Source organism: Myotis lucifugus, unplaced genomic scaffold, assembly GCF_000147115.1.
Source record: "Myotis lucifugus unplaced genomic scaffold, Myoluc2.0 scaffold_459, whole genome shotgun sequence".
Classification (NCBI taxonomy): domain Eukaryota; kingdom Metazoa; phylum Chordata; class Mammalia; order Chiroptera; family Vespertilionidae; genus Myotis; species Myotis lucifugus.
In genome coordinates, this window is record NW_005871507.1 from 47056 (window position 1) to 70655 (window position 23600).

Genomic DNA, 23600 nt, shown 5'->3' on the forward strand with positions numbered 1-23600 from the left:
AAAAGAAAAAAACAGTAAGCAAAAAAAGAAGTTAGGGCATGCATGTGGGTATGGCAAAACCAAGAAAGCAACCCGAAAAAATGATCATCCAGTGAGACCGTTGCAGAAAACCGGTTGGGCCCAGTGGATAGAGCTTCGAGCCTGCGGGGTGAAAGGTCCAGGGTTCGTTCCGGTCAAGGGCATGTACCTGGGCGCGGGCACATCCCCAGTGGGAGATGTGCAGGAGGCAGCTGATCGATGTTTCTCTCCCATCAATATTTCTAACTCACTATCTCTCTCCCTTCCTCTCTGTAAAAAATCAATAAAATATATTTAAAAAAAAAAAAACAGTGAGACCGTTGAAAAGGTCACATTTATGATATATTTAATACCTATTCCTTTATAAAGTTATACTTAAATATCCCAGATATTCCTGAAAAAAAAAAGTGGACTGGTATACTGTTGGGAAAAGGGAGATATTCTGAAAAGGAAAAAGTTGAACTCCCCCAAACAATGCAGGTTTTCCTATAAAATTATTAAAACCAACAGGCAAAATGATGACTACCGACAAAGAACCTTTAGTATTAGCTTCCATTGAAATAGCGATTGCAAATAGTTTTTCCAAATTTGGTAGTTCAGAGGAATAGAGAGGCTTATGTATGAAAGAAAAATGGTCAGGGGAGGAGTATGCATGGGGTTTCTGACTCATAAGTTTTATCTCAGAATATACTTCCCCGTTCCCTCCCTCCCTCCCTATCTTTTTTTTCTTTCTTAAATGACTTCACTAGAGTAAGTGTGCTAGGCACTTAATTACCTAAAATAGAATAAAGGGCAGCCAAATGACAGTAATTAACACCAGAGTAAGAGAAGTTTGTCATCTCACTTCCCCACCCCATAAAAGTGAAGCCGAAACTCTTTGGACTCATTGAAGAGGCGTCCTCTGCCAGCCTCAGGGGAGAAGCCTGGGGAGCCCACGCCGGCCTGGCGTCTGACGTCTGTGAGCCCGCCCACTGGCCACGTCAACGCTAAGGTGGTCTCTGCTGTGGGGTGTTTCTCGATGACCGCACTGTGAAACCAGTGGAAACGGAGGCACCATCCTTCTGCCGGTGGGACTTGAGCCATTAGGAGAAAGGCCGGTCACGGATGGACCAACCTGCCATTTGGCCAGAAGGCCTCCTCCCCATCGTCCCTCCCTCACGGGGGTGCCAGCAGCAGGACATGAGGCAGCGAATGTGAATGCTACTGAAGCCGCTAACAGTAGCCATCACCAGGTGGTTTAGCTATGACCATTATGGTTGGCACCTCAGCCCACATCTCTTTGCAGTGGTTCCCATCCAGTTGGGTTAACTTGCAGTGTGTGGCCACACTGACAGCAGACGGGACAAGCCCTCTAGTAAGGAGGGCAGCAGATCTGAGCAACGGGAGAGGCACGTGGGTGTGGGGGTCAACGGGGTGGGTTCTACAGCCAGGTGGTCTTGGTTTTGGAACCCTGGCTCTGATACTCTCTAGCTGGATGACCTTATGTAAGTTACTTACATTCTTTGCACCTCAGTAAAATAAGAATGATAAAAGGTACGGATGAAATAGGCTTGCTGTAAAGAATAAGTGAGTTAATCTGTATACGATGTTTGGAAGACTACGTAGCATATGGTTAAGTCCTCATTAATTAGCTACTACTACCACTACACTACCACTGCCAGTACTATCATCATCATCATCTCTGTTGTCAATATAACTAGTGGAAGGCAACAACACTCTTGTCTTGAGGGTCACTCCATAGGCCGGATGCCCTCCTTGTAAACTGAGTCAGGCGCCAATTGCCTACTCACCATAGGACACAGAATCGCCCTGGGCTATCTCCTTGAAGAGACCAGAACCATCGAGGTCGGGCACCCCGAGGGAAGCCTGCAGAATGGTGGAAAACTCTTCCTCTGAGATGTAGCCGTCCTCATCAAGGTCAAAGAGCTGCAGGAAACAGAAAAGAAAAGGGAAGAATGAGCTCCCTCAGAGCAAGACTCATGCGGAATAATCTCAGGAAATAAACTCTTGAATAATGCAAACATTCACCGTGCAGGGTGTCTGTGGCCCTCGCCACACGTCTAGGTGAGTGGGGGGAAGAGACGAGATTAAACTAGGGGCCACCACAGTGCGAAGGACAGAAGGATATGGGAGTCCCCTGGAGGCGAGAAAGGGGACTCCTCTCCGGAGAGGTCAGGAAAGGCTGGACAGAGGAGGTGACACGTGAGTTGGGTCTTAGAACCTCAAGAGACATTCCCGGAATCTACAAGGACTGGCGGGGAACTGCCTGGGGCTCAAGTCAGGAGACTGAAGAACAAGCAGGAATCAGCCCACGGTGGAAATGTAATGGCTCACCTGACCCCGTAGGAGCATGTGGCTGGGAATGTGGTGTGGTCACATGTGAACTGACAAAGCTCTTTGAGGCAGGGTGTGGAGGTGGGAAGCAGAAGGTTAATAAAACTAGAATCAGGAAAACCAGTTAAGAGTCTGGGGTGGAAAAGCAGGAAGGACACGGGAAGGGGAGGAATTATAAGGAAGCAAAAACAGGGCTTGCATATCGATTAGAGGTCAGTATGAAAGAATGGAAGGATTTTTTTTTAAGTCAAGTAGCAGAACAGAAACACTGATGGATAACTAGTATTCCATATTCAAAATCCTCTCCTGGGCATTAAAAAAAATAATATAAGTACTGACTCTGTGCAGGCACCGCTCAAAAGTATTCAAATCCCTTTACATGTATTAACTCATTTAACCCTTACAATAGTCTTGGGTACGGGTGGTGTCATTATCAGCCCCATCTTACAGACGAGAGAGCTGAGGCCCCAGGTAACTTTCCCAAGATCACGCAACTCCTACACGGCAGAGCTGGGATCCACATCCAGGCAGATAATACCTAGAGCTGCTGTTGGTAAGGTATCCACTTCTGACCAAATGCAAGATCAAGAACAAGAAAAAACATGACAGCTAGGCATGAGGCAAGGTGTGGTAATCATGAGGTGCACTACAAGCAAATATAGAGTCGTGTTGTAATTGTCCGTGTAATTCCAAGTTGTAATTTGCTGCCCCTGCTGAGAAAGCACTGACTTCTAGGCCAGTTTCTACCTCTGAGCTCCTCCTGGCAGCGAAGACAGTTGGAAAGTGAAAAGTGAGTGAGCAATTGTTTTCCCAAACTGTAGCCTCAGGGCCCTTTGCCAGGATCCAGACCCGCTGCCCTCCTGCAAGCTCTAAGCTTTCTTCAAAGGCTGACCATCCTAACCAGTCCTCGCCCACTCGCCGAACAGTCCAAGTGGTCGCCACACTTGGTCTTTGGTGGCTCTCACTTCCATCCGAGTCCCCTTCATGGGTCCATCCTGGGGACTCTGACTTCCTCTCCATCTGTCAGTTGTCACGCTACCCTAGATCGCCCCCTTCACTAAACACTCAGTTTCCCTCAATTACTCCCAAAAGTCTTCCTGCTACAAAATTCCCAGATCTAGCGAACGTAAATCCCAGGCTCTTGTCGGAAGTTTAACACCCAAGTTTCCTCTGGGGGTGTGATAGCTCCCCGTCGCACAGAAGACTGGGACACTTAATTAACCAGGACATCCTGCCTTTCCCAAGACATGGCCCAAGACCGTGCGGACCCTCCCTGGAACGAGAGTGACGAACAGAGCTGGAGGTGGCTCATGCTCACTGAAGTGCCCAGGGGAGGAGTGCAGGGACGTTCCTGAAGCCGACGGGCCGTCACGACAGCTCCCTCAAGCGCTCTGGCCAATATGCTATGCCTACAGGTCACTGTGATGGTGACATGAGATCCAAGACGGGACATCACCTGTGAAGTGCTGCCCACATAAAAGAATGTGAATGGATCATACATATACATAAATATCTATACTAATAAAAGGGTAACATGCTAATTAGATTGAACATCTTCCGGACAACCTTCCAGACAAAGCCATGGTGGCGGGGCTGAGGCAGAGGCAGTTAGGGGCGATCAGTCCAGCAGTGGAGAGCAGTTAGGGACAACCAGGCCAGCAGTAGAGGGCAGTTAGGGGCAACCAGGCTGGCAGGGGAGGGCACTTAGGGGCATCAAACAGGCAGGCAGAGTGGTTGGGGCATCAGGCAGGCAGAGTGGTTAGGGGTGATCAAGAAGGCAGGCAGGTGAGTGGTTAGGAGCCAGCAGTCCCGGACTGTGAAGCAGGTGGTCCCAGATTGTGAGAGGGATGTCCGATGGCAATCAGACATCCCCCGAGGGGTCCCGGATTAGAGAGGGTGCAGGCTGGGCTGAGGGACGCCCCCCTGCACAAATTTTGTGCACCAGGCCTCAAATATATATATGTATCCACATCCAGGCAGGTAATACCATAATATATATAGTATGCCAAAATATTTTCAAACACATCCGAGAAGGTTAAAAAATAACCAATACAAAGCATGACCCTTGCCTTACTGAAAAATAAAAAAAGCTAATTATAGTTTTAGGTCCCCCTTCCCTCACCCTGCCCCCCAAACCAAGGTCTGGGCCAGACAAAAATCTCAAGACTCCTCTATAAACAGTAATTACTGTGACGAGGGCCACATTTTCTATCAGGCCTTTCATTGGTGAACCCCAAGTGCACATCTGGCCGACTACACTTATAATTACGCATGCGTTCCCAAAACAGAACCAGAAATATCTGGACCGGAATAAGTGAGCCACGGGTATAATTTTAGGTTCCATGATGAATAAGTCTGTAAAAGCCAAAAGCGTTCCCCTTGGAAGGAGTTCTGGCCTTGCCTCCTGCTGACCATCTGCCCAGCATCCACCACGTCGGTCCCTCCCAGGCCTCCCGGTTAACTCGGTTCACACCGATCGGACATAAAGAGGAAACCTGAACCTGCGGACTCCTCGGCCCAGGAGGGGAGGCATGGACATTTCTGAGGCTCTCCCTGGGGGTCTCTCAGAGGCGAGAGAGGGCTCGGGCAGGAAGTCTTTCTAGATAAGAGGGGGGGGGGGACTTGTTGGGGTCCCGGGGGAATCATCTCAGAGAAAACCAGGAAGGAATGAGAGGGGGAGACAGAGATAGAGAAGGCCCCCCAGCTGTCACCGTGGACAGAAGCACGGGGACCACGCGGCCGAATGGTGAGGTCAGCAGCCACAGCTGGGTGAGACAGGAGGGGGAGGGAGTTTGTGCTTTACTTGAGAGCAGACCATCCAGGATTAGGATTGTGCAGGGAGCGCCCCCTCCCCATTTAAACACTAACTGGATGCAGCCCCTTTCAACTCAGAAGAACCGAAAACACACGTTGGGAATGTATTCTTCCATCTCTCCCTGTTTTTAAATTTTTTAATGTTTTTTATTGAGTTTAGCGAGAAGGGAGAGGGAAAGAGAGAAACATCAACGAGAGACACATTGATCAGGAGCCTCCTGTACCCACCCCGACTGGGCCTCAAACCCACAACCTGGGCCCCGGAGGACACTCCAACCAACTGAGCCACGCCGGCCAGGGCTCTCCCATCTCTTTTTTGCACATGGAAGCGATGGATGAAGCCGGGGTCCCCATAATTGAAACCCATGGGGACTGGGGCCATGGTCTTATTCGTCTGTCCCCCAACACTGCTGTGAGAATACATGTGATACCACAGGAGAACACGAGGGGGGACCTGGGACCACCCCAACAAAACCAACCCCCTCAGGAAAAACACCTTTAACATGACCTCAGATACACAGAGGGAGAGGCAAGAACAAATGAGGGAGGAAGCAGGATGGCTAGCGACAGGTGATTATTTATGAACCTCACGTCGGGGCTTGGCAAGAGGGAGGCAGAAAAGAGATAATTTTTTAAGCTAATTTGTGAAACCGCCTGCTCTTCGGCTGCGACGCCGAGACCTGGGCCGCTGCCAGAGACCTTTGCGCTTCGGCGGGTGCTTGCGTCTCCTCTCTGCTCAGCAGCAATGGTCTTAATCGCATTAGCCCTGTCACTGCAGATCTCTACACCGCGTAACAGATCCGCCGACTTTCAAATAATGCACTTAGAGTCAACACCTGTTTGCGGGGCAGCGCGAGACGCGCTCCGTGGGGCTGACAGTACCTTGAAGGCCACCTGGATGATCTCCTCGGTGTTGGCGGGGTTGCACAGCACAGCCAGGCCGATCACGTACTCCCGGAAGTCGATGCTGCCGTCGTGGTTCTGCGAAGGGACGGGAGACATCAGTGAGCAGGGCCGCCCGCCGCCCTGCTGCTCGGCACAGCCCGCAAGGTGAAGGTCGGGGCTGCCGGCAGCTCAACACCATCGTGAGCTGAGCCGACTGGGAAAAGAGTTTGTGCGGAGGTGGAACAGCAAGCAGGGGGCCCCCCCCCCGCCCCCGCCATTCCTCGTTCACGAGGAAGAAGACGGTATGTCCGTTTAGCAGCAAATACAAACATGTTATCACCAAGGCTCCCTCTGAGGGGCTCCATGGCACCCAGCGTGGTTCTTTTTTTAAAAAAATATATTTTTATTGATTTCAGAGAGGAAGGGAGCGGGGAAGAGAGATAGAAACATCAAGGAGGAGAGAGAATTATTGATCGGCGGTCTCCTGCACGCCCCCTACTGGGGATCAAGCCTGCAACCTGGGCATGTGCCCTGACTGGGAACTGAACTGTGACCTCCTGGTTCATAGGTTGACACTTAACCACTGAGCCACGCCGGCGGGGCCCAGCGTGGTTCTTGAGCTCAGCCTGGCCGGAGCCCCTCTGGAGGCAGGACCCAGGCCTTCCATCCCACGGGGGCTGAAGCACACCCTCCACCAGGGAGGGAGGCCCTGCCACGCTGGCCTGCCCCAGTGGGTCACTAAAGGGTCACTAAGCAACCCTCCACCTGTAGGCAATGGGAGGGGGAGGAAAAGGGCAAATCGAGGCAACAATCACAGCGACGTTCTTTCCCCTTCCCAGCCCGGATCTGCAATAAGCCAGCAGCCAGGGGGCGAACCTGAGCTCCCTCCGTGGCCCCTCAGGGGACCAGGCCCCAGGAGATGCGAGGCTAAGCCTCTGGACACGACACCTAACCTGACACTAGGGTCTACACAGCCCACGAGGTGTTGTTCCATGAGGGCCACGCTGGAGAAGGGGCCGGCCACGCCCACCCGGGCAGACTGAAGGCAGCCTTTCCCTGCACATCAAGGCCTCGCCTAGACAGGAGCTGTGCAAGGACGAAATGGGCAGAGAGAAGAGAAAAGAGAGAGAGAAAGGGGGAGAGAGAGGCAAGGCAGAGAGGGAGGGAGGCGGAGATGGGAGAGAGAACTAGGAAGGAAGGAAGGAAGGAAGGAAGGAAGGAAGGAAGGAAGGAAGGAAGGAAGGAAGGAAGGAAGGAAGGGAGGGAGGGAGGGAAAGAAGGAACGGGAGGAAAAAGGAAAAATGAGATGGGAGAGAGGGAAGGAGCGGGGAGGGAGGAAGTAAGAGAACCTTGAACGCACTATGACTACCATCCCAGGTGTTAGAGTCATTTTGGCAGCAGAATCGTCCAGGGATGAGTTCCCAGATAAACAATGAACTAGTAGCAACGCGGCTAGGGCGGGACTTGATGGACTAACCAATGTTTGACATCAGTGAGAGTGTGAGCTTACATAGAACAGAACCGGCCCTGCAGCAGCCAACAGAGAAAGGCTTGCGTCGTGAAGATACGCTACAGGCACACAGGGGCATCAGTATGCAAAGTCAGTCCGTGCTCAGTTCCTGAGGAGGGTGAGGGAGGAGGTGTCCTGTTTACCCGAATATCCCTTAAGAGTGCATTTCTACTCACGTACCGATTGTAGGACCAATTTTCTAGGAGTCAAATTGTTTTATCCACTTAGCACTACAGATAAACCTTGGAAATCAGTAATTCTAAGAGTGTTTCAAGATCAACAGGTACATCCAAACATATTTCTAAGGCCCCACTATGGACGAGTTGTGCAATCCACTGATGAGATTTCTGACGGAGGCTGCTATAGAAAATCAACGTTTACAAGTAGATGCACCATTACTCACAAAATATTTTGAAAGTGCCCTTTAAAATAATGTACGAATATTGACTGTGTTGGGTACGGAGCACACAGTACTTTTCCTGCCACAAGTCGCAGAATTCAGTGGATTAAATGGAGATGAAGGTGTTTTTCAAAATCATCCGGGGTATTTTGAAATTTAAAAATGTAGAGGTGCAATTTCACATATTTTTTTTTAATCTATGAATGGTATTTCCACCTTACTGTATTAATTGCACTCCTTGATATTAAAAATTTTAAAATGATGGGATGGAGTTACAGGAATCAAAGGCCTTCATCTAAGGCTATAGGTATGCTCCCATGTAGAAATGGCAAAATTAAAAAATATATATATCTATCAGGTAAATACTCCCTCTTACATTGAAAATGTGCCTTTAAAACATCAACTATTGGATGAAAACTAAGAAATCTATTTTTTTTAACTTTTTTTGTTGATTTGAGAGAGAGAGGAAGGGAGCGAAACATCCATCGCACGCCCCCTCCTGGGGATTGAGCGCGCAACCTGGGCATGCGCCCTGACCTTTTGGTGCATGGGACGATGCCCAAGGAACAGAGCCACACCGGCCAGGGCAACACTAAGACACTGAATTACTCGTTCTCTGCCAAAGATCTGGTTACTCGGACAAATCCAGAGTTTGGACGGAATGTTCTAGCATCCACACTAGAGACGGAGGTTATTTGTACAACTTTTAAACCTTCGTTCGTATAAAATGCGTTTGTATAAATATACAAACTTTCCTATTCTCTGAAGAGAGCAGAAAGGAGGAACACGTAGGTGACTTCAAGCTCTGCCCGTGCCGGCAGGAAGGGACTCACAGGAGCAGGGAATCCCTTCCCTTGAGGAGCAAGAGAAAGGATTCCTACCACCCGCAGTGGGAGATCCTTGTCTTAACTGTTAGAAAACATTTAACACGAACTGAGGGGGTTGGGGGGGACCGTGCGGCTACACTGCCCTCTCCACAGCCATCGCACGGAAAGGTTATCATGTTCTGAGCTCCGACAAGGCCGTGTTCCTGCCCCCATGCCTGACGCCTCCGTAAGCTCACCCTGAGACAGAGACCCTGACATCACCATGGCTGCTGGCAGCGGCCTCACACCTGTCCGGCCACACCTGGTCCGAGCAGCACAGCGGACCAGGCTTAACTGGCAGGTCCCCGAGGAACGTGGAAGGGACGCGTGTGCTCGGCCCGGGGCGGAATCACATGCGTGTGGTTTCATACATGTTACGTGACGGAGATGATGCTGAGGGCTGGTCACGGGCCAGTGACATCATTTCCACAGTTACAACTTTCCTCAAAGGGAGTCCAGGGGGGAAGGAAGAATTCACCTTCCAACTCAGGGGGGTCCTCGAAAGGAGGGGCGAGGGAGGAGACGCAGGCGGGGGACCCACTGCAGAGCAGGCGGGTGAACCGAGGCCGAGTCTCCACGCGCGGACTGTGGACTCTGCCCACGCCGCCCTCACCGCCTGACTCGGGATGACAAAGCCCAGCCAGGGGCCACCCCCGAGGAAGGCACGGCGGGGGTGTCCCTGTCTCGGATGCCCGTCTTCCTTCTCCGGACACGGGCAACGCCGACCCCCCTGCTGGGCCTTGGTTTCGGCTGAGACATCTGCAAACTACTGTGTGTGGCAGCCTTCCTTCAGAGCTGTGGCTGTGGCTCTGGCTGCTCGTTAGAATCAAGAGGAAGCTGGGGAGATGCTCATCTCTGAGCCCCACCGCTACAGGTTCTTAGTGAACCCACTGGAGGGGGACTCGGGTACCAGCCCTCCTCAGGAGCTGCCCTGTGAATGCCCATTTCAGCCAGGGTCTGGGAACCTGCACGGAGGAGCCGCGGCACTGATATATAGATTTACAGAAATATATACATCTCTGTATGGCTCTATATATCATAGAACTGATTATGGTTTATGTAAGTTTTCCTTTCTTTTTTTTTTTCTTTCGTTGCTTGCTTTTTTTCCCTGCCTGGTTTCCAGAGAGGAACAACAACAACAACAATAATATTCCTTGTTCCAGGGCAGGGCAAGACATGACAAGCGCTGCTGGCAGCTGGGCACGCCTGAGCTCGGATGAAGGCCACGCCAGAGGGATCCTGCTGGTCCTTACGGCCGCCAGAGACATTCTGGCTGCGGGTCCGCCCTTCCACCCGCCACGCCCCAGACCCGCTTTACAGATGTAACGAAACCCAACCAAATTGCTACATGCTTTTTCCACCGCGAAAGAATTCTAGAACTTGAGACAGTCGCTCCACCATAAAAAAAAGACAAAAAAAAAAAAAGACTACTACCCTTCTATAAAACGGCCTCATTCCCCAGTCCTGAACCCATTTCTGTAGCTCAACAGGTTTCAAGGAAAGCATTTTCCAATTTATTTACACCATGGAAATGCCAGATGTAACATTAAGAGGAAACACAGATTTTGAACATCCCTCCTCCTCACCTTTTTAGAGCGGGGGGGAAAAAAAAAAATTCCCCAAGGGTTTTTTTTGATTGATTCCAAATGTTTTTCAAAATTTAATTCTCACCAACAACAAACCTCTTGCTCCTTGGAATGCATTCACTCTGTGAGCAAGAACCTATCTAAACCCATTGCCTTACAACCCCACCCTGTACCCCCATCACATCTGTGAGTCCGTACAGATCCGGTATCTCCCAAAGCCGACACACAAACCACTCCCAAGCCCGCTCGTGGCAAATCTGTTTTAATTAAGCAGTAAGAAGCAGCGCGCGTCCAGGAGATGACAGCTGGGGGCCGGGGCGTCCGCAGCCATGCAGTCAGCACGGGGTGGGGTGTGGGGGGTAGGGGGGTGCTTTCGGCAGGCAGTCCTGTCCTCCAGGGGCGGGGGGGTGCTGCCGGCCTCAGGAATACATGGTCAGCTGCAGCCACTCCTGGATGGACACCTGGATCCGGCCGCCCCCATCTCTATCCAGGGACTTGAAGGCCCGGAACATGGCATCCAGGCGGACCAGGCAGCTGATGAAGCCGTTGAAGTCCATGCTGCCGTCCTCGTCGTCGGCGTAGCGCCGGACGATCATGTGGTACAGCTGATCGTTGAGCTGGAAGCCGGCGGCCTGCAGCGCGGCCCGCAGCTGGGAGCTGCTCAGGGCCCCGGCGCGGGCCTGGTCGAACTGCCTGAACACGCACTGCCACTTCTTCAGGTTGGTCCACAGGTACTTGAACTCCTGGAAGCCCAGCTTCCCGTTGGTGTCGTTGTCCATGACGGACACGATGCTGCGGCAGGTGTCCAGGCTGAAGCCCTCGGTCTTCAGGTCCTTGTGCTTGGAGAGGACTTTGTTGAGGATGTGCATGAGGTCGGTGGCCCCCACCTCCATGTCCGGGCCCGCCAGCTGCGCAAACTGTTGCCGAAACCGCCTGACCTCCTCGCTCTCGTGGGCCTCCACGTTGGTGAAATGCTCCTGGGTGGGCGGTGGCTCCGGGGTGTAATGAGCTGCTGCAGCCTCGCTGATGAGATTCACCAGTCCGCCAACGATCCCGCCAACATTGCCCCGTCCTCCTCCTCCTCCGCCTCGTCTCTGACCTCCTCCTCCAAGAAGGCCTCCCAGGGCTTCCCCGAGGCCACGATCTGCCCCTTCCAAAAACGCCTTGGCGAGAAACATGCTTCCCGTTGAACGAGAGGGATGAAGAGAGCCGAAACGGAGCCTGCCGAGCTCCCGGGCGGAAGAACTGGCTTTTCTGTCCCTGCCTCCGCTGCACCACGCCCCGCGGCCCACATGCGGCCCACATGCCATGGCTCACCTCCCACTGAAGTTGCCTGAATTCCACTAGGTCCTAGCACCTGCCATTTTTAGGGAGCTCTTCTGATAAATATTCCTCATCTATAATAATAAAAGCATAATGTGCTAATTAGACCGGACGTCCTTCCAGACGAAGCCAGGGCTGCGAGGGAAGCCCGGGTCCTGGGTGCCAGAGGGAAGCCGGTGCCGGCAGCAGGGGGAAGGAAAGCCTACTCTTGCATGAATTTCGTGCATCAGGCCTCTAGTGTGTCTAAGAAATACTCATAAGTGCTTGTGCGGGGGGCACATTCGAAGCAATGACGTCTGTAAATGATCCGTGTGCCAGCGATCTCGGTGCTCTCTCAGCACGCGCTTTCCTGACGGAAGGTCAGTGACTCAAGGAAAGCGAGACGCTCTTTGCTAGGGGATATTTACGTGCAGGGTAGAACGGAAAAATTATGTACCTGATCCCCTTCCTTTGGCAAAGATTTCCAAAATCCAGTGTTCTTAAGAAAAATGTGGAAGGGGGCTTTTTAAAATGCAGAGATTCTGCCCGGCTGGTGTGGCTCAGTGATTGAGCATCGACCTATGAACCAGGAGATCAGGGTTCAATTCCCGTTCAGGGCACATGCCCAGGTTATGGACACGGTCCCCAGTAGGGGGCATGCAGGAGGCATCTGATCAATGATTCTCTCTCATCATTGACATTTCTCTCACTCTCCTTCTCCCTTCCTCTCTGAAGTCAATAAAAATATATTTTTTAAAAAAATAATAAAAATAATAATTAAGAAAATGCAGAGATTCTGATTCTGTAGCCAGAGATCATGAGCTATATATTTGGAATCTCTTTTGAAATGTGACACTCACACAGAAAAACGTACAAACCACTAAGGTATAGCTCAACACTTCACAGACGGCACACCCCCATGTCAAGGAAGAGAGTATCAGCAGCACCCCCAAAGTCTCTTCGTGCCTCTTTCCTAAGATACTCTCTTCTCTCAAGGGGAGCCACTACCCCGACATCTAACACCACACATTCCTTTTTCTACCTGCAATCCATGGAATCAGGCAATACGTACTTTTTGATATGATGTTTTTAAATTTTTAAAATATATATATATTTGCTTTTATTGATTTTAGTGAGGGGGGAAGGGAGATGGAGAGAGAGAGAGAAACCATTATGGGTACCCCAAAGGGGAGCAGTGAATTCTGCTGAGGAAAGGAAAGGCAGCATTTACCTGCAGAAGAGGAGAATATACAGGCATCCCCATCGCTTGGGTCAGCGTTCTCCAAACAGACATGGGATGAGAAGGGATGGTAGAGTAAGAATTGGACTGGGAAGGGGGTTGAATGCCATGCGTCAGCCCATCTCATAGGTTACTGTGGGGACCACGGACAGCTCAAATATGAAGTAAAAAAAAAAAAAGCAAGAAAGACTAGATAGAAAATGAATTGTAAACTGTATGGTCCTAGTATTGACTGATGGCTATTCTAATACTAGAGGCCCAGCGCACGAAGTCACGCGTGAGTAGCTCGCCGCTGCTTGCAGCTGCTCGTCACTTGAGCCACCACCCTGCCCACTGCCGCTTGTCGCTCGCCGCCCTGCCTGCCACTGCTCGTAGCTCGCCACCCACCTGCCGCTCGCCGCCCCACCCATGGTGGGCGTTGGGGTGGGGAGGGACCGAGAGGTGGTCAGTGCACCTCATGGCTACTGGTCGAGCGGTCGTTCTGGTTGTTCCGCTTACGGTCCCTGGCCTTTTATTATACAGGATTATCAGGGAGAGACTGGTGGCTAAGGAACATGCTCTGTTGAGGACATGAAAGCGATGCCTCCACCTGCCACACCCAGTGGTTTGTGTAACATTTTCCGACACAAGTTTTATGGCATAATGACTCCAATAACTGGTCTCATGGGTACGATAAAGGCCAAATGTCTTCCTTAACCACAAAGCAGCGGCACCATAAAGGGACTGTCTTCCTTTTGGGGGACCCCAAGGGATTATTTGGCCTCAGACAGATTTAAACCCGTTTGTATATGCTTCTCTCCGAGGAAACTGGATGGCTTTGTCTTTATAGTGCTGGAAATTAGCTTGATGGCACTCATGGCCACATAAAATGCGCCTCCTATGCCCGTCTGAAGTGTTTCCACCCGGTTTCAATCCAGTTCCTCTCGTTTGTTTTCTGTGAAGATGGAGGGCATTTGGCTAACGGTTTCTCATAAGCCATCCCAGGGTAAATGCTGTTATTAGAGCAACGAGCCTTCTCTTTCCTGGACTCTTTAATGCCCTGAGGCTGTTCATTAGAACACGAGTAGCAACTCTGGTCACTGTCTGGGCACCTCTACTGCCTACATCTGGAGAAACAACCTCAATTTGAGGAGGAAGAGCTATTGAACGTAAAAAAGTGAACAGTGACACGTGAGTGCCAACAGCAACATGATTCAGAATCATCCCAAAGTGGAAACAACCCAACTGCCCCCCAGCTGGTGAGCGGATAAACAGAACGTGATCTATCCGTAGAGTGGAGCCCTATTTGGCGGTACGAAGGAATGAATTACTTCCTTGACATGGATGAGCCTTAAAAACATGCTAAGTGAAAGCAGCCAGACACGAGACCATATAGTGTAGGATTCCATTAATGTGAAATGTCTAGAAAAGGCAAATCGACAGAGACAGGTCCCCATTCTAGAGCGGGTCTAGAATGACACAGAAGGACAAGGTCTCCATTCTAGAGCGGGTCTAGAATAACACAGAAGAACAACTTTTTTGGGGGGGGGTGGGGAGGGAGGTAGGTGACAGGAATTACAAGTTAAAGACACAAAAGAATCATATTGGGGTGATGGCAATATTCTAAAACTGTTTTATGGGGATGGTTGCACAACTTGGTAAATTTACCAAAAATAACGATTGAAATGTATGTTTAAAATGGGTAAATTATACGATATGTAAAATATGCCTCAAGAAAGTTATTTTTCAAAAAGGCAACAGGACAGTGTGTCGTAGGAAGAAGACTCAGAGTTCTCGTCCTGGACCTGCCGTGAACTAGCTGGGCAGCCTTGAGTCTGTAACTTCCTGCCTAGGGCTGGCCGCCTCCTGCAAAATGAGGAAGATGGGCCATCTGATACCAAAGGCCCTTTAGCTCTAAAATCCTAGAAGCTAGACTTTCATGTGCCACGACATCGTGTCAGCAGCAGCATTCTCACCTGGCAGACAGTTCCTTCTGGCGCCCAAGTCTTTCTATGCTATATATTCATTTAACTCAACCTTTCTTTATCGTGGGTCTGCCTCCATAACATTTATTATTTTTTTAATATGTTTTTATTGATTTCAGAGAGGAAGGGAGAGGGAGAGAGAGACAGAAACATCAATGACGAGAGAGAATAGTCGATCGGCTGCCTCCTGCACGCCCTCTACTGGGGATCGAGCCAGCAACCCAGGCATATGCCCCGAATGGGAATAGAATTGTGACCTCTTGGTTCATAGGTCGACGTTCAACCCCTGAGCCACGCCGGCTGGGCTGGCTCCACAACACTTAAAGACATGATTACTTACCCTTACCCCCTCTCTGACATATTGTCTGGTTTTCAAAAGTATTTCTGATTGCAACCTATCAAGTATTTGCACCTCCGCACGGAATTCCAAGGTGGGGGCAGTGAGCCGGGTCTGGGATAACACAGGACACGGGACTCCCCCTCTGAGAGGAGCCTTTCTTGCAGGTGGGGTTCTCACCTAACTCCACACGGTCAGGACCAGACCTTCCTAGTTTACAGATGAGATTGTCATGTTGGATGAACTCCAAAGTCTTTCTGGATCCATAGAGATAATCCCCATTCCTTTTTCTTTACCATCTTAGCCTCAGTCACAGGAGGAAATGAAATTGGTCTGATGTGTGCGCTTTACAGAGCCCCGACCTCCACTTCCCCGGGCTCCTGGAGGCGGCCAGTGATTGCCCACTTCCTCCCCTTACAAAGCGAAGCTTTAGGGCTGCAGTCTCCTTTCCGTTCCCTTCACACATCTCCTGGGTGTCCTTGCACGAAGGAGCCAAAGACAAAGCAGATAAGTCTCATGCTCATGTGGATCATCTCTCGGGTCACAACACACAGTGAGAGAAAATACCAGGATGGACTCCATGCGGGAGCCAAGTTGACCCGAGAATTGAAGAGGGAAATGGCCAGACAATAGGACCACCAAACTTTCAGGACAACTCGTACGACTGAACTGAAAAGGTCATCTATCCCACTCAGAACGTCACAGCCTTCCTCTGTGCATTAGACCGTATACGCTATAGAGCAGATTCCATAGATCAAACCCCGATGGACTGAGGTTGGCATGTAGATGAGTTCTTTTCCCATGAGCTAGGGAATACGATAGTCCTATCAAACCTGAACTGGAAATGCAAAGGCTAGAAGACACCACTGTTGGTTGCAACAATTCACCTGTGCCATTGCAACAATTCACATAGGGAATGCATGGGTGAATGGGCATGGTGGTGTCCCAATAAAACTTTATTGACAAAGCAGGAGTTAGACTGTATTTGCTCCATCAGCTGTGGTGTGCCGGCCCCTGTTAAGCTGGTGAAAACAAAGCTTGCGGGTAAGGCGTACAGACTGGGTTGGAGGCTCGCAGTCAGGGCTTATGATAACCATTCTTACGGTGTAGGATACTCCCCATCTGATTGGAAGGGGTTCGCTCTGAACCCTTATTCTTGACAATCTGTCTGCCTCTTGTTTGATATCTTCCTGCAGCTCTAACTCGTGGAATATGGTCCATCTTTTCTGATTCCTAAGCTACAGAATGGCAGGAGCGCACACGCTTTCCCCCGGTACCTTCTGCTCACACAGACCACAGCCGAATACATGTAGGTGGCTCCTTTCCCCACGCTGCACGAAATTCGAAAACTGCCATGCTTTTTCCCATTTCTGCCTTCGGCCTGGCACTCGCTTCTCTGGCACAACCACGTACTCCGTCTACATATGAGGCAGGAAGAGTGCCCGGCAGCACTCGGACAATCCAGCATTTGTGGCCACTGCAAACTCCTGTAGATCTTGGATCACGGCTTCCCATTATGTGGAATGCATGCCTTTCTTTACCCCGAGCTCTTCCCGTCTGCCCTGTTCTTGGTCCTAGTTCAAGTGTGAAGTCATGGGTGCCAGTGGATAACAAGCATCCTTGCTTGTCCATTCCTGCTAGAGAAGGCAGGGGCTGTGTGATATGCAGATGTGCTGCTCATGCTGAGAGTCGGGACAGGCATTGACATGGCTTACATGGTTGGAAATAAACAGAGAAATCGGTCTGAGTGGCAAGCTGAATGCCTAGTCAACTGTGCGAGTTGTTCTGAAAGTTTAGGACCATATATCCTATAACATCAAAAAGTATTTACTGCCCTAGCTGGCTTGGCTCAGTGGATAGAGCGTCAGCCTGCAGACTGAAGGGTCCCAGGTTCGATTCCCGGTCAGGGCAGATGCTGGGGTTTCGGGCTCCATCCCCAGTGGGGGGCGAGCAGGAGGTAGATGATCAGTGATTCTCTCTCATCATGAATGTTTCTCTCTCTCTTTCCCTTCCTCTCTGAAATCAATAAAAATATATATATTTTTAAAAGTATTTACTACCTGGCTCTTAAAGTTGCCAGCCCCTGAAATACAGCTTTGTCACCAGGGAGGATACGCACTGCGATGGTGATGAGCATCGGCTGGGACACTGAGCAGGGTGCAGCATGAGGTGTAGCGTAGAGGAGACAGGACGGGGCAGGTTTAAGCCTGCGGGTAAGGCTACTTGCAAGAGGTCAGAGGCAGACTGTCCAGCTAGCAACAGAGATGCGCTGCCTACGGAAACACCTGAGGACTGTCTCGCAGGTAAACGCGACAGTGTCCGCAGGCACCACACCGCTTCCTCAGTAACTGTGACAGAGGAGGACAAAGTGAGCGATGACGCTGTGATGGGCATCGCAGGACACTGTTATCGCCATAAAAATGACTCCCATACACTGAGATATGAATACAAGAAGTGTTGAGAAGACGCTGCGTTAAACGATAGTTTCGGCCCTCAACTCTAATCCCCTGGACATTTGACGGATCCCACATTATCTTCGGAACCCAGGGAGTTCAGGATACATTTATGAAGATAAAGAAGCTAAACTAAACCTAAGGATGAAAAGGGTCTTTTCTCAAAGACATGGGACCCTCCGAAGGGGAGGAGCCCAAAGCCGTGACGAGGCCGTGCCTTGGGTCATGAACACCATCTTTCTCTGGGAACCCCCACTGCCATCAAATACCTGAGTGTCTCGAAGAACAGGGCAGGATGTCAAAAGGAGCTCAACGCACAGCATATTTTTTTTAGGACAAATGGAGACAAAGGCTAGTATGATGTTTTTGTAGGCTAGCCAAGAATGTAAGGGGATATGGAGGGATATTCAGATCTGTCCTCCATTCCCAAAACACCAACCCCACTACATGAGACTTGGGAAAAGATTAAGAGAGGAGCCCTGACCGGTTTGGTTCAGTGGTTAGAGCATCGGCCTGTGGACCAAAGGGTCTCTCAGGTTCGATTCCTGGTCAAGGGCATGTACCTTGATTGCAGGTTCAACCCCCCACCCCCTACCCCCAGTTGGGGCATGAGTGGAGAGGCAACCGGTTGATATGTCTCTAACACATCGATGTTTCTCTCTCTCCCCCACTCCCCATCCTTTCCACACTCTCTGAAAATCAATGGAAAAAATATTCTCACTCTTTGGGTGAGGATTAAAAAAATAATAATTAAAAAAAAAGATTAATTAAGGGAGGAAAATAAGGGGAAATGGAGGATAAAGTGGGAAAGAACACGGGAGGGGCTTACGGGAGCCGCTGCACACAGTTAGGCTATCAGGAGAGCAACAGGAACACCCCACCCTTTCTCTTTCCTGCCCTTCCTCCCCCTCGCCCCACCCCTCATTAAGCATTGAGTTTAGCAAGATAAGCCACTGGGAGAGAAACAAACTAGGAAGCCCCTGGACTTCCTTGCCGTTCCCATCGAACGGCCCCCAGCGAAATCGCTTGCAGAGCCTGAGAAAACAAGCCTGGCGTGGCCGTGGATGTGGGGACAGGGCGGGGCGGCGATGACACGGCTCAGCTTCTCAACACAGAGAGACTCTGCACAGGCTCAGAGGTGCGGGCATGTCACAAACAAAAAATGGAGGGAGACGGACAGACAGAGACAGAGGGGAAAAGGGAAAGAAAGGAGGAAAGAAAAGGCGGTCAGACGCATTAGCTAGTCACTCCCCGGCTTATTTCCTCTACCTTCCAGTGCATTGGACATCAAAGGACAAGTGCTGTACAGACCGGGTCTGTATCTAAAGTCAAGTCACACCATGCAAAGAAGTGAAGAAAAAAGTCACCGTTATAACTGATATGGGAGCCAACTGACACAGAAGTGTGAGCGACCACTTTGCCTCTCAGGTCTCACCGTCTCCTAACTCCCAGGGCCGCCTGGATCCTCAAGGTCAGAGGGAGTCAACCTTGCCAACTAGGGATTACTTTAATCCTCAGCTCACCCTCCCTTCCCTCTGCCAAATCTGCCCATACGTGGCAGTGCTACAGCGACAGTGGGGCTGGTGGCAGGTGTCATCCGTCATCCAAAGACAGAACTGCTGTCCCAGCAACCCGTCACCGCCAGTGATGACAGTATGACGCCCGAAAGACATGATTTTTAATTTTCATGAGAAATCCCGGTGAGCACAAAGTCTACACTTTCCTTTCGGTTCCCGTTTCATGTCACTTCCCACTCCCCCACCTCCTGTCCTGACTGGTACGTCCCTGCCATCTTCCTTCCTGTCCTATTTATAGAAACGTTACTTAAAAGTACATGCATGGTTTCTAGAGCCATTCTATATAAATCTCTCAGGACTGGTCATAGTGTGAGTGTAAAGTTCCTGTTTTTCCAGCCTGCACAGTGAGAGCCAATTGTTTTCTTCTCCTTTCCCCTAAACCTTTTTTTTAAAATATATATACATATTTTTCTTGATTTCAGAGAGGATGGGAGAGGGAGAGAGAGATAGAAACATCAATGATGAGAGAGAATCATGGATCGGCTGCCTCCTGCACGCCCCATGCTGGGGGATCGAGCCCACAACCCAGGCGTGTGCCGACTGGGAATGGAACCGTGACCTCCTGGTTTATAGGTCGACGCGCAACCACTGAGCCACACTGCCTGGTCCTTTCCCCTAAATCTCCATCACACCGTAGAGCCGTGGCGGAGTAGTTCTATTATAAAATGTAATGAAGACTGGGCATTTCACGGACAAGGAAAGATTACTTGTGTGATGCAAGCAAGCCCAGAAGAGAGGCCCCGGGCACGGCCTATAGAAGAAGGTAGCCTAACCTCATGATATTAAAGAACAGTTCATCTATGACATCACAGAGTACAGTCATGAGGAAGCTTAGGGGGCCTGGGAAAAAAGACTAAAATCCCTGTCCTGGTTTCTGCCATCCGGCGATCATTTCTTTGCAAAATACCTTTTTCCCCCGTGGTTACTAGAGAACTGGGACTTCTGGTGCCAGGCAAGATGGAATGAGCCCGGGTAAGTCTATCTCGCCTTCTGATTAAAACTAGAAACTCTGGTCAGAATGCAAAAGGCAACGGCCTCTGGGCAAAATGCCACAGCAGGAGGCTTGGTGAGGAAAGTCAAAACGTGAGGAACAACCAGTTAGGCAGTGCAATCATGGACATTGCTAATGAGTCGTTGAAAGGAAAGAACTATCAGCTCAGCATTCTTTACGCAACAAAAATACTCTTCAGGGATGAATGCAAAATGAAGTCCTTCTCAGACAAGAGACAATAAAGAGATCACAATCCTTAGTATTTACCCAAATGAAAGGAAAACCTACATTTGCACAAAAACGTATGCCTGAATGCTTAGAGCAGTGGTATTCGCAACTGCCCCAAATTAGAAACAAACCAAATATTCCTCCTCTGAGAAATGGGTAAACCAAGCCTGGTACGTCCATAGTCCATACAACCATAGTCCACACAATGAAAGGAAACAGATTGTTGATACATACAACAACCTCGCTGAATCTCAAACGCATTAGGCTAAGTGAGAGAAGCCAGAATCGAAAGGGTAGATTCTGTTGTCAGGGGTTAAAGGTCAGGACAGGGCTTGGCTACAAAAGAAAAGCTACAAGGTAATATTTTTGTTAACTGTTGTGTATCTTGAACGTGCTGGTATTACATGCCTCTATGCATTTGTTAGAACTCATACAACCTTAACCCAAAGAGTGAATTTTATGTACTAAAGACAAATTAAAAAATAGAGAACTTGATACACTTTTCTAAGGAAACTTTTTGACAATTCAAGTGTCTAACTTCATGTACTTACATATTCATAAGCAGAAAACCGTGTCCCCAATATTATGGCAAATGGCCAAGCATCCATTGAAACCTTTGTTATAAAATGTTATTTTAGAAAATAAAATCAATTTGATTTTCACATATTTGGGGTGGCGGGGGGGAATCCAGAAACTTTCAGAATACAATAGCACCATCAGGTCATCGATGTATGAGTTTTGATAAGAGATTTTAAAATTCTTGCCAGTTACATAACCCTTCCCAATTCTATATGACAAACATGATGATAGGATCATGATATTTATACCTGGCCTGGTGTTTCAAATACAGACACTATCACCACTGTTACAAAACACATGCACATGCATTGTTATTATTAGGATTTAGAAAACAAAACCATGCAATTAAACCTCGGGCTCAGCCCTGCTGGGTCTAACCCCGACCTAACAAGTTTTTCTTGCCTGAGCTACTGATGCATGCTCTCCGGGAGCATGGCACGTCTGCATGTCAGAGACTGCGTTTCCACATACCCTGTCAAAGAGCGCGAACAGCTGTCTCAGCACGTCGGAAACAGGCAGCTTCAAATACTCCGCAAACTCTTCGATTCCAATTCTTCCCCCTTTGGACGAGCTCGCAATAGTCGCATATTCATCCAAGTGCTTGCGGATGCCATCCCAATCCAGTCTGGAGGGAGAATTAGGAATACATGGATGCATGTCAGCACAGCCCATGGACACGGACAGTAGCGGGGTGAGGGCATGTGCTGGGGGGTGGGAATGGCCGGGGAGAGGTCAATGGGGGCAAAAGGAGACGTATGTAATACTTTAAACAATAAAGAATTTAAAATAAAATGAAGAAAGAAGCTAGTGAGATAATCCACAATAAAATAAAATAAAATAAAATAAAATAAATAAAATAAAATATAAAATAAAATAAAATAAAATAAATAAATAAAATAAAATAAAATAGAATAAAATAATAAAATAAACATGGTATCAGCCCTTCCCAACCCACATGAGATTTTTATGAACAGTGGCGAGTCACTTGTCTAAGGAAAACACTGTAAGTGTTAAACTGAAACAGGAGAATAAAATGTGTGTTTAAAAGTACAAACTGAACATGTGTCCAGGCTTCTAATTCTTTTAAAGGATGTTAGTGTGACTGTAATTTCCCCCAAATATCTAAGGGGAAGGAAAGTAACCGAGAAGAGCAGTGTGGTAGAATAATACACGACTCATGAGGAGAAAATAAGAAATCACACTTAAATCTAAACATGACTCAGTAAGTCAGCAGAACTGCCCGAGTGGTTAAAAAATACAGCTTTTTCTTTCAAGGAGCTTCTGGCTGAAAAAAATCACATTTCACAAAATGTTGGGCTACGGAGATTCATTAGACCAGACCCACTTCCTCCAAACTTAGTTATGAAAAATAATAACTAGGGTGATAGACACTGGAAAATACACTGTAACTTACATCATGTCCTTTCTTCTTTTATTAAATGTATTTGGGTGACCTTGGTTAATAAGGTTATATAAGGTTCAAGTGTACATTTCTATAATATATCATATATATAGATTCATACACACACAGACACACACATATATATATCTAGTATTGTGTGCTCACCACCCAAAGTTTAGTTTCTTATATACTGGATCCATCACATCCTTTATCTGATAAACAGTTGACTGAACACATACTTTGTCTGTACCCGATTTCAGTGACTATCTAAATTTATCAAATTGTGAATGTAACATCAAAACATTTGGTTGGCTAAAAAACATAGATAGTATTTGCTCTACCAGTTATCAAAATATGATTTCTTAAACACTGAAGATACTGTATTTTCAATACAGTAACAGGCTCTGCAGCTCCCTCCCAGGGAGGTTGCCAAGCTCCATGACATCCGTACATTCTGCGAGTCCCCAATGGGGCTAAAAGCGGAATGAACTGAATACCAGAAGACGGGGGGCAGGAGGGCTACACCTTTCGTACCACATCATCCAAAAGGAATGTTTTTAAATGGTTCAAACTGGATCATACAAGCAGGAAGGGGTGTTTTTACCTTTTTAGAAAAAATGACATACCCAGAAGAAAAAGATAGATCTTGGGGGTATTTAGACATTTTAGTGATGGTCAGAATGCTACTCTATGAGTCAATTCTTATTTTGAAAGAGAAATTCTGGCCACTCCAGGCCTGTATCATCTACTTATGCTGTCCTCTTGGTACAAAGGTAACAGGATGGACTAAACACTCAACCGCTCAGCCCTTTCTGAGGTGGGAGGCAGAGCTATCCACAGCCACACTATCGCCTGGTCTCCTGTGACCAGCACATATAGTTTTGAGGTAACTGTTCTTGAAAAAAAGAAAACTGGATGAACTAAAGGGGAGCCCGGCTGGCATGGTTCAGTGGATAAACATCGACCTATGAACCAAAAGGTCATGGTTTGATTCCCATTCAGGGCAAGTGCCAGGTTGTGGGCTCCATCCCCAGTGTGGGGCGTGCAGCAGGCAGCCGATCCATGATTCTCTCTCATCATTGATGTTTCTCTTTCTTTCTCCCTCTGATTTCCT

The 23600-nt window shown here is 48.9% G+C and overlaps 2 protein-coding genes across 3 annotated transcripts in view; both read right to left on the reverse strand.

The window, feature by feature from the left end:
• Nucleotides 1-23600, reverse strand: part of LPCAT2 (lysophosphatidylcholine acyltransferase 2) — a 51552-nt gene that overhangs the window by 1724 nt on the left and 26228 nt on the right. The window contains exons 11-13 of one of the 2 annotated variants that reach the window (XM_006103058.3): nucleotides 21556-21709; nucleotides 6049-6147; nucleotides 1809-1944 (exon numbers count right to left, since the gene is read on the reverse strand). In XM_006103058.3, coding sequence (XP_006103120.1) covers nucleotides 1809-1944; nucleotides 6049-6147; nucleotides 21556-21709 — 389 coding nt within the window. The remainder of the gene's footprint in view (nucleotides 1-1808; nucleotides 1945-6048; nucleotides 6148-21555; nucleotides 21710-23600) is intronic. The other variant, XM_014445498.2, reaches the window with a different exon arrangement.
• On the reverse strand, nucleotides 10659-11801 carry CAPNS2 (calpain small subunit 2). Its single transcript, XM_006103057.3, has one exon. It carries the CDS (start codon nucleotides 11721-11723, stop codon nucleotides 10833-10835), a length of 891 nt encoding a protein of 296 aa, XP_006103119.2. The 5' UTR covers nucleotides 11724-11801; the 3' UTR covers nucleotides 10659-10832.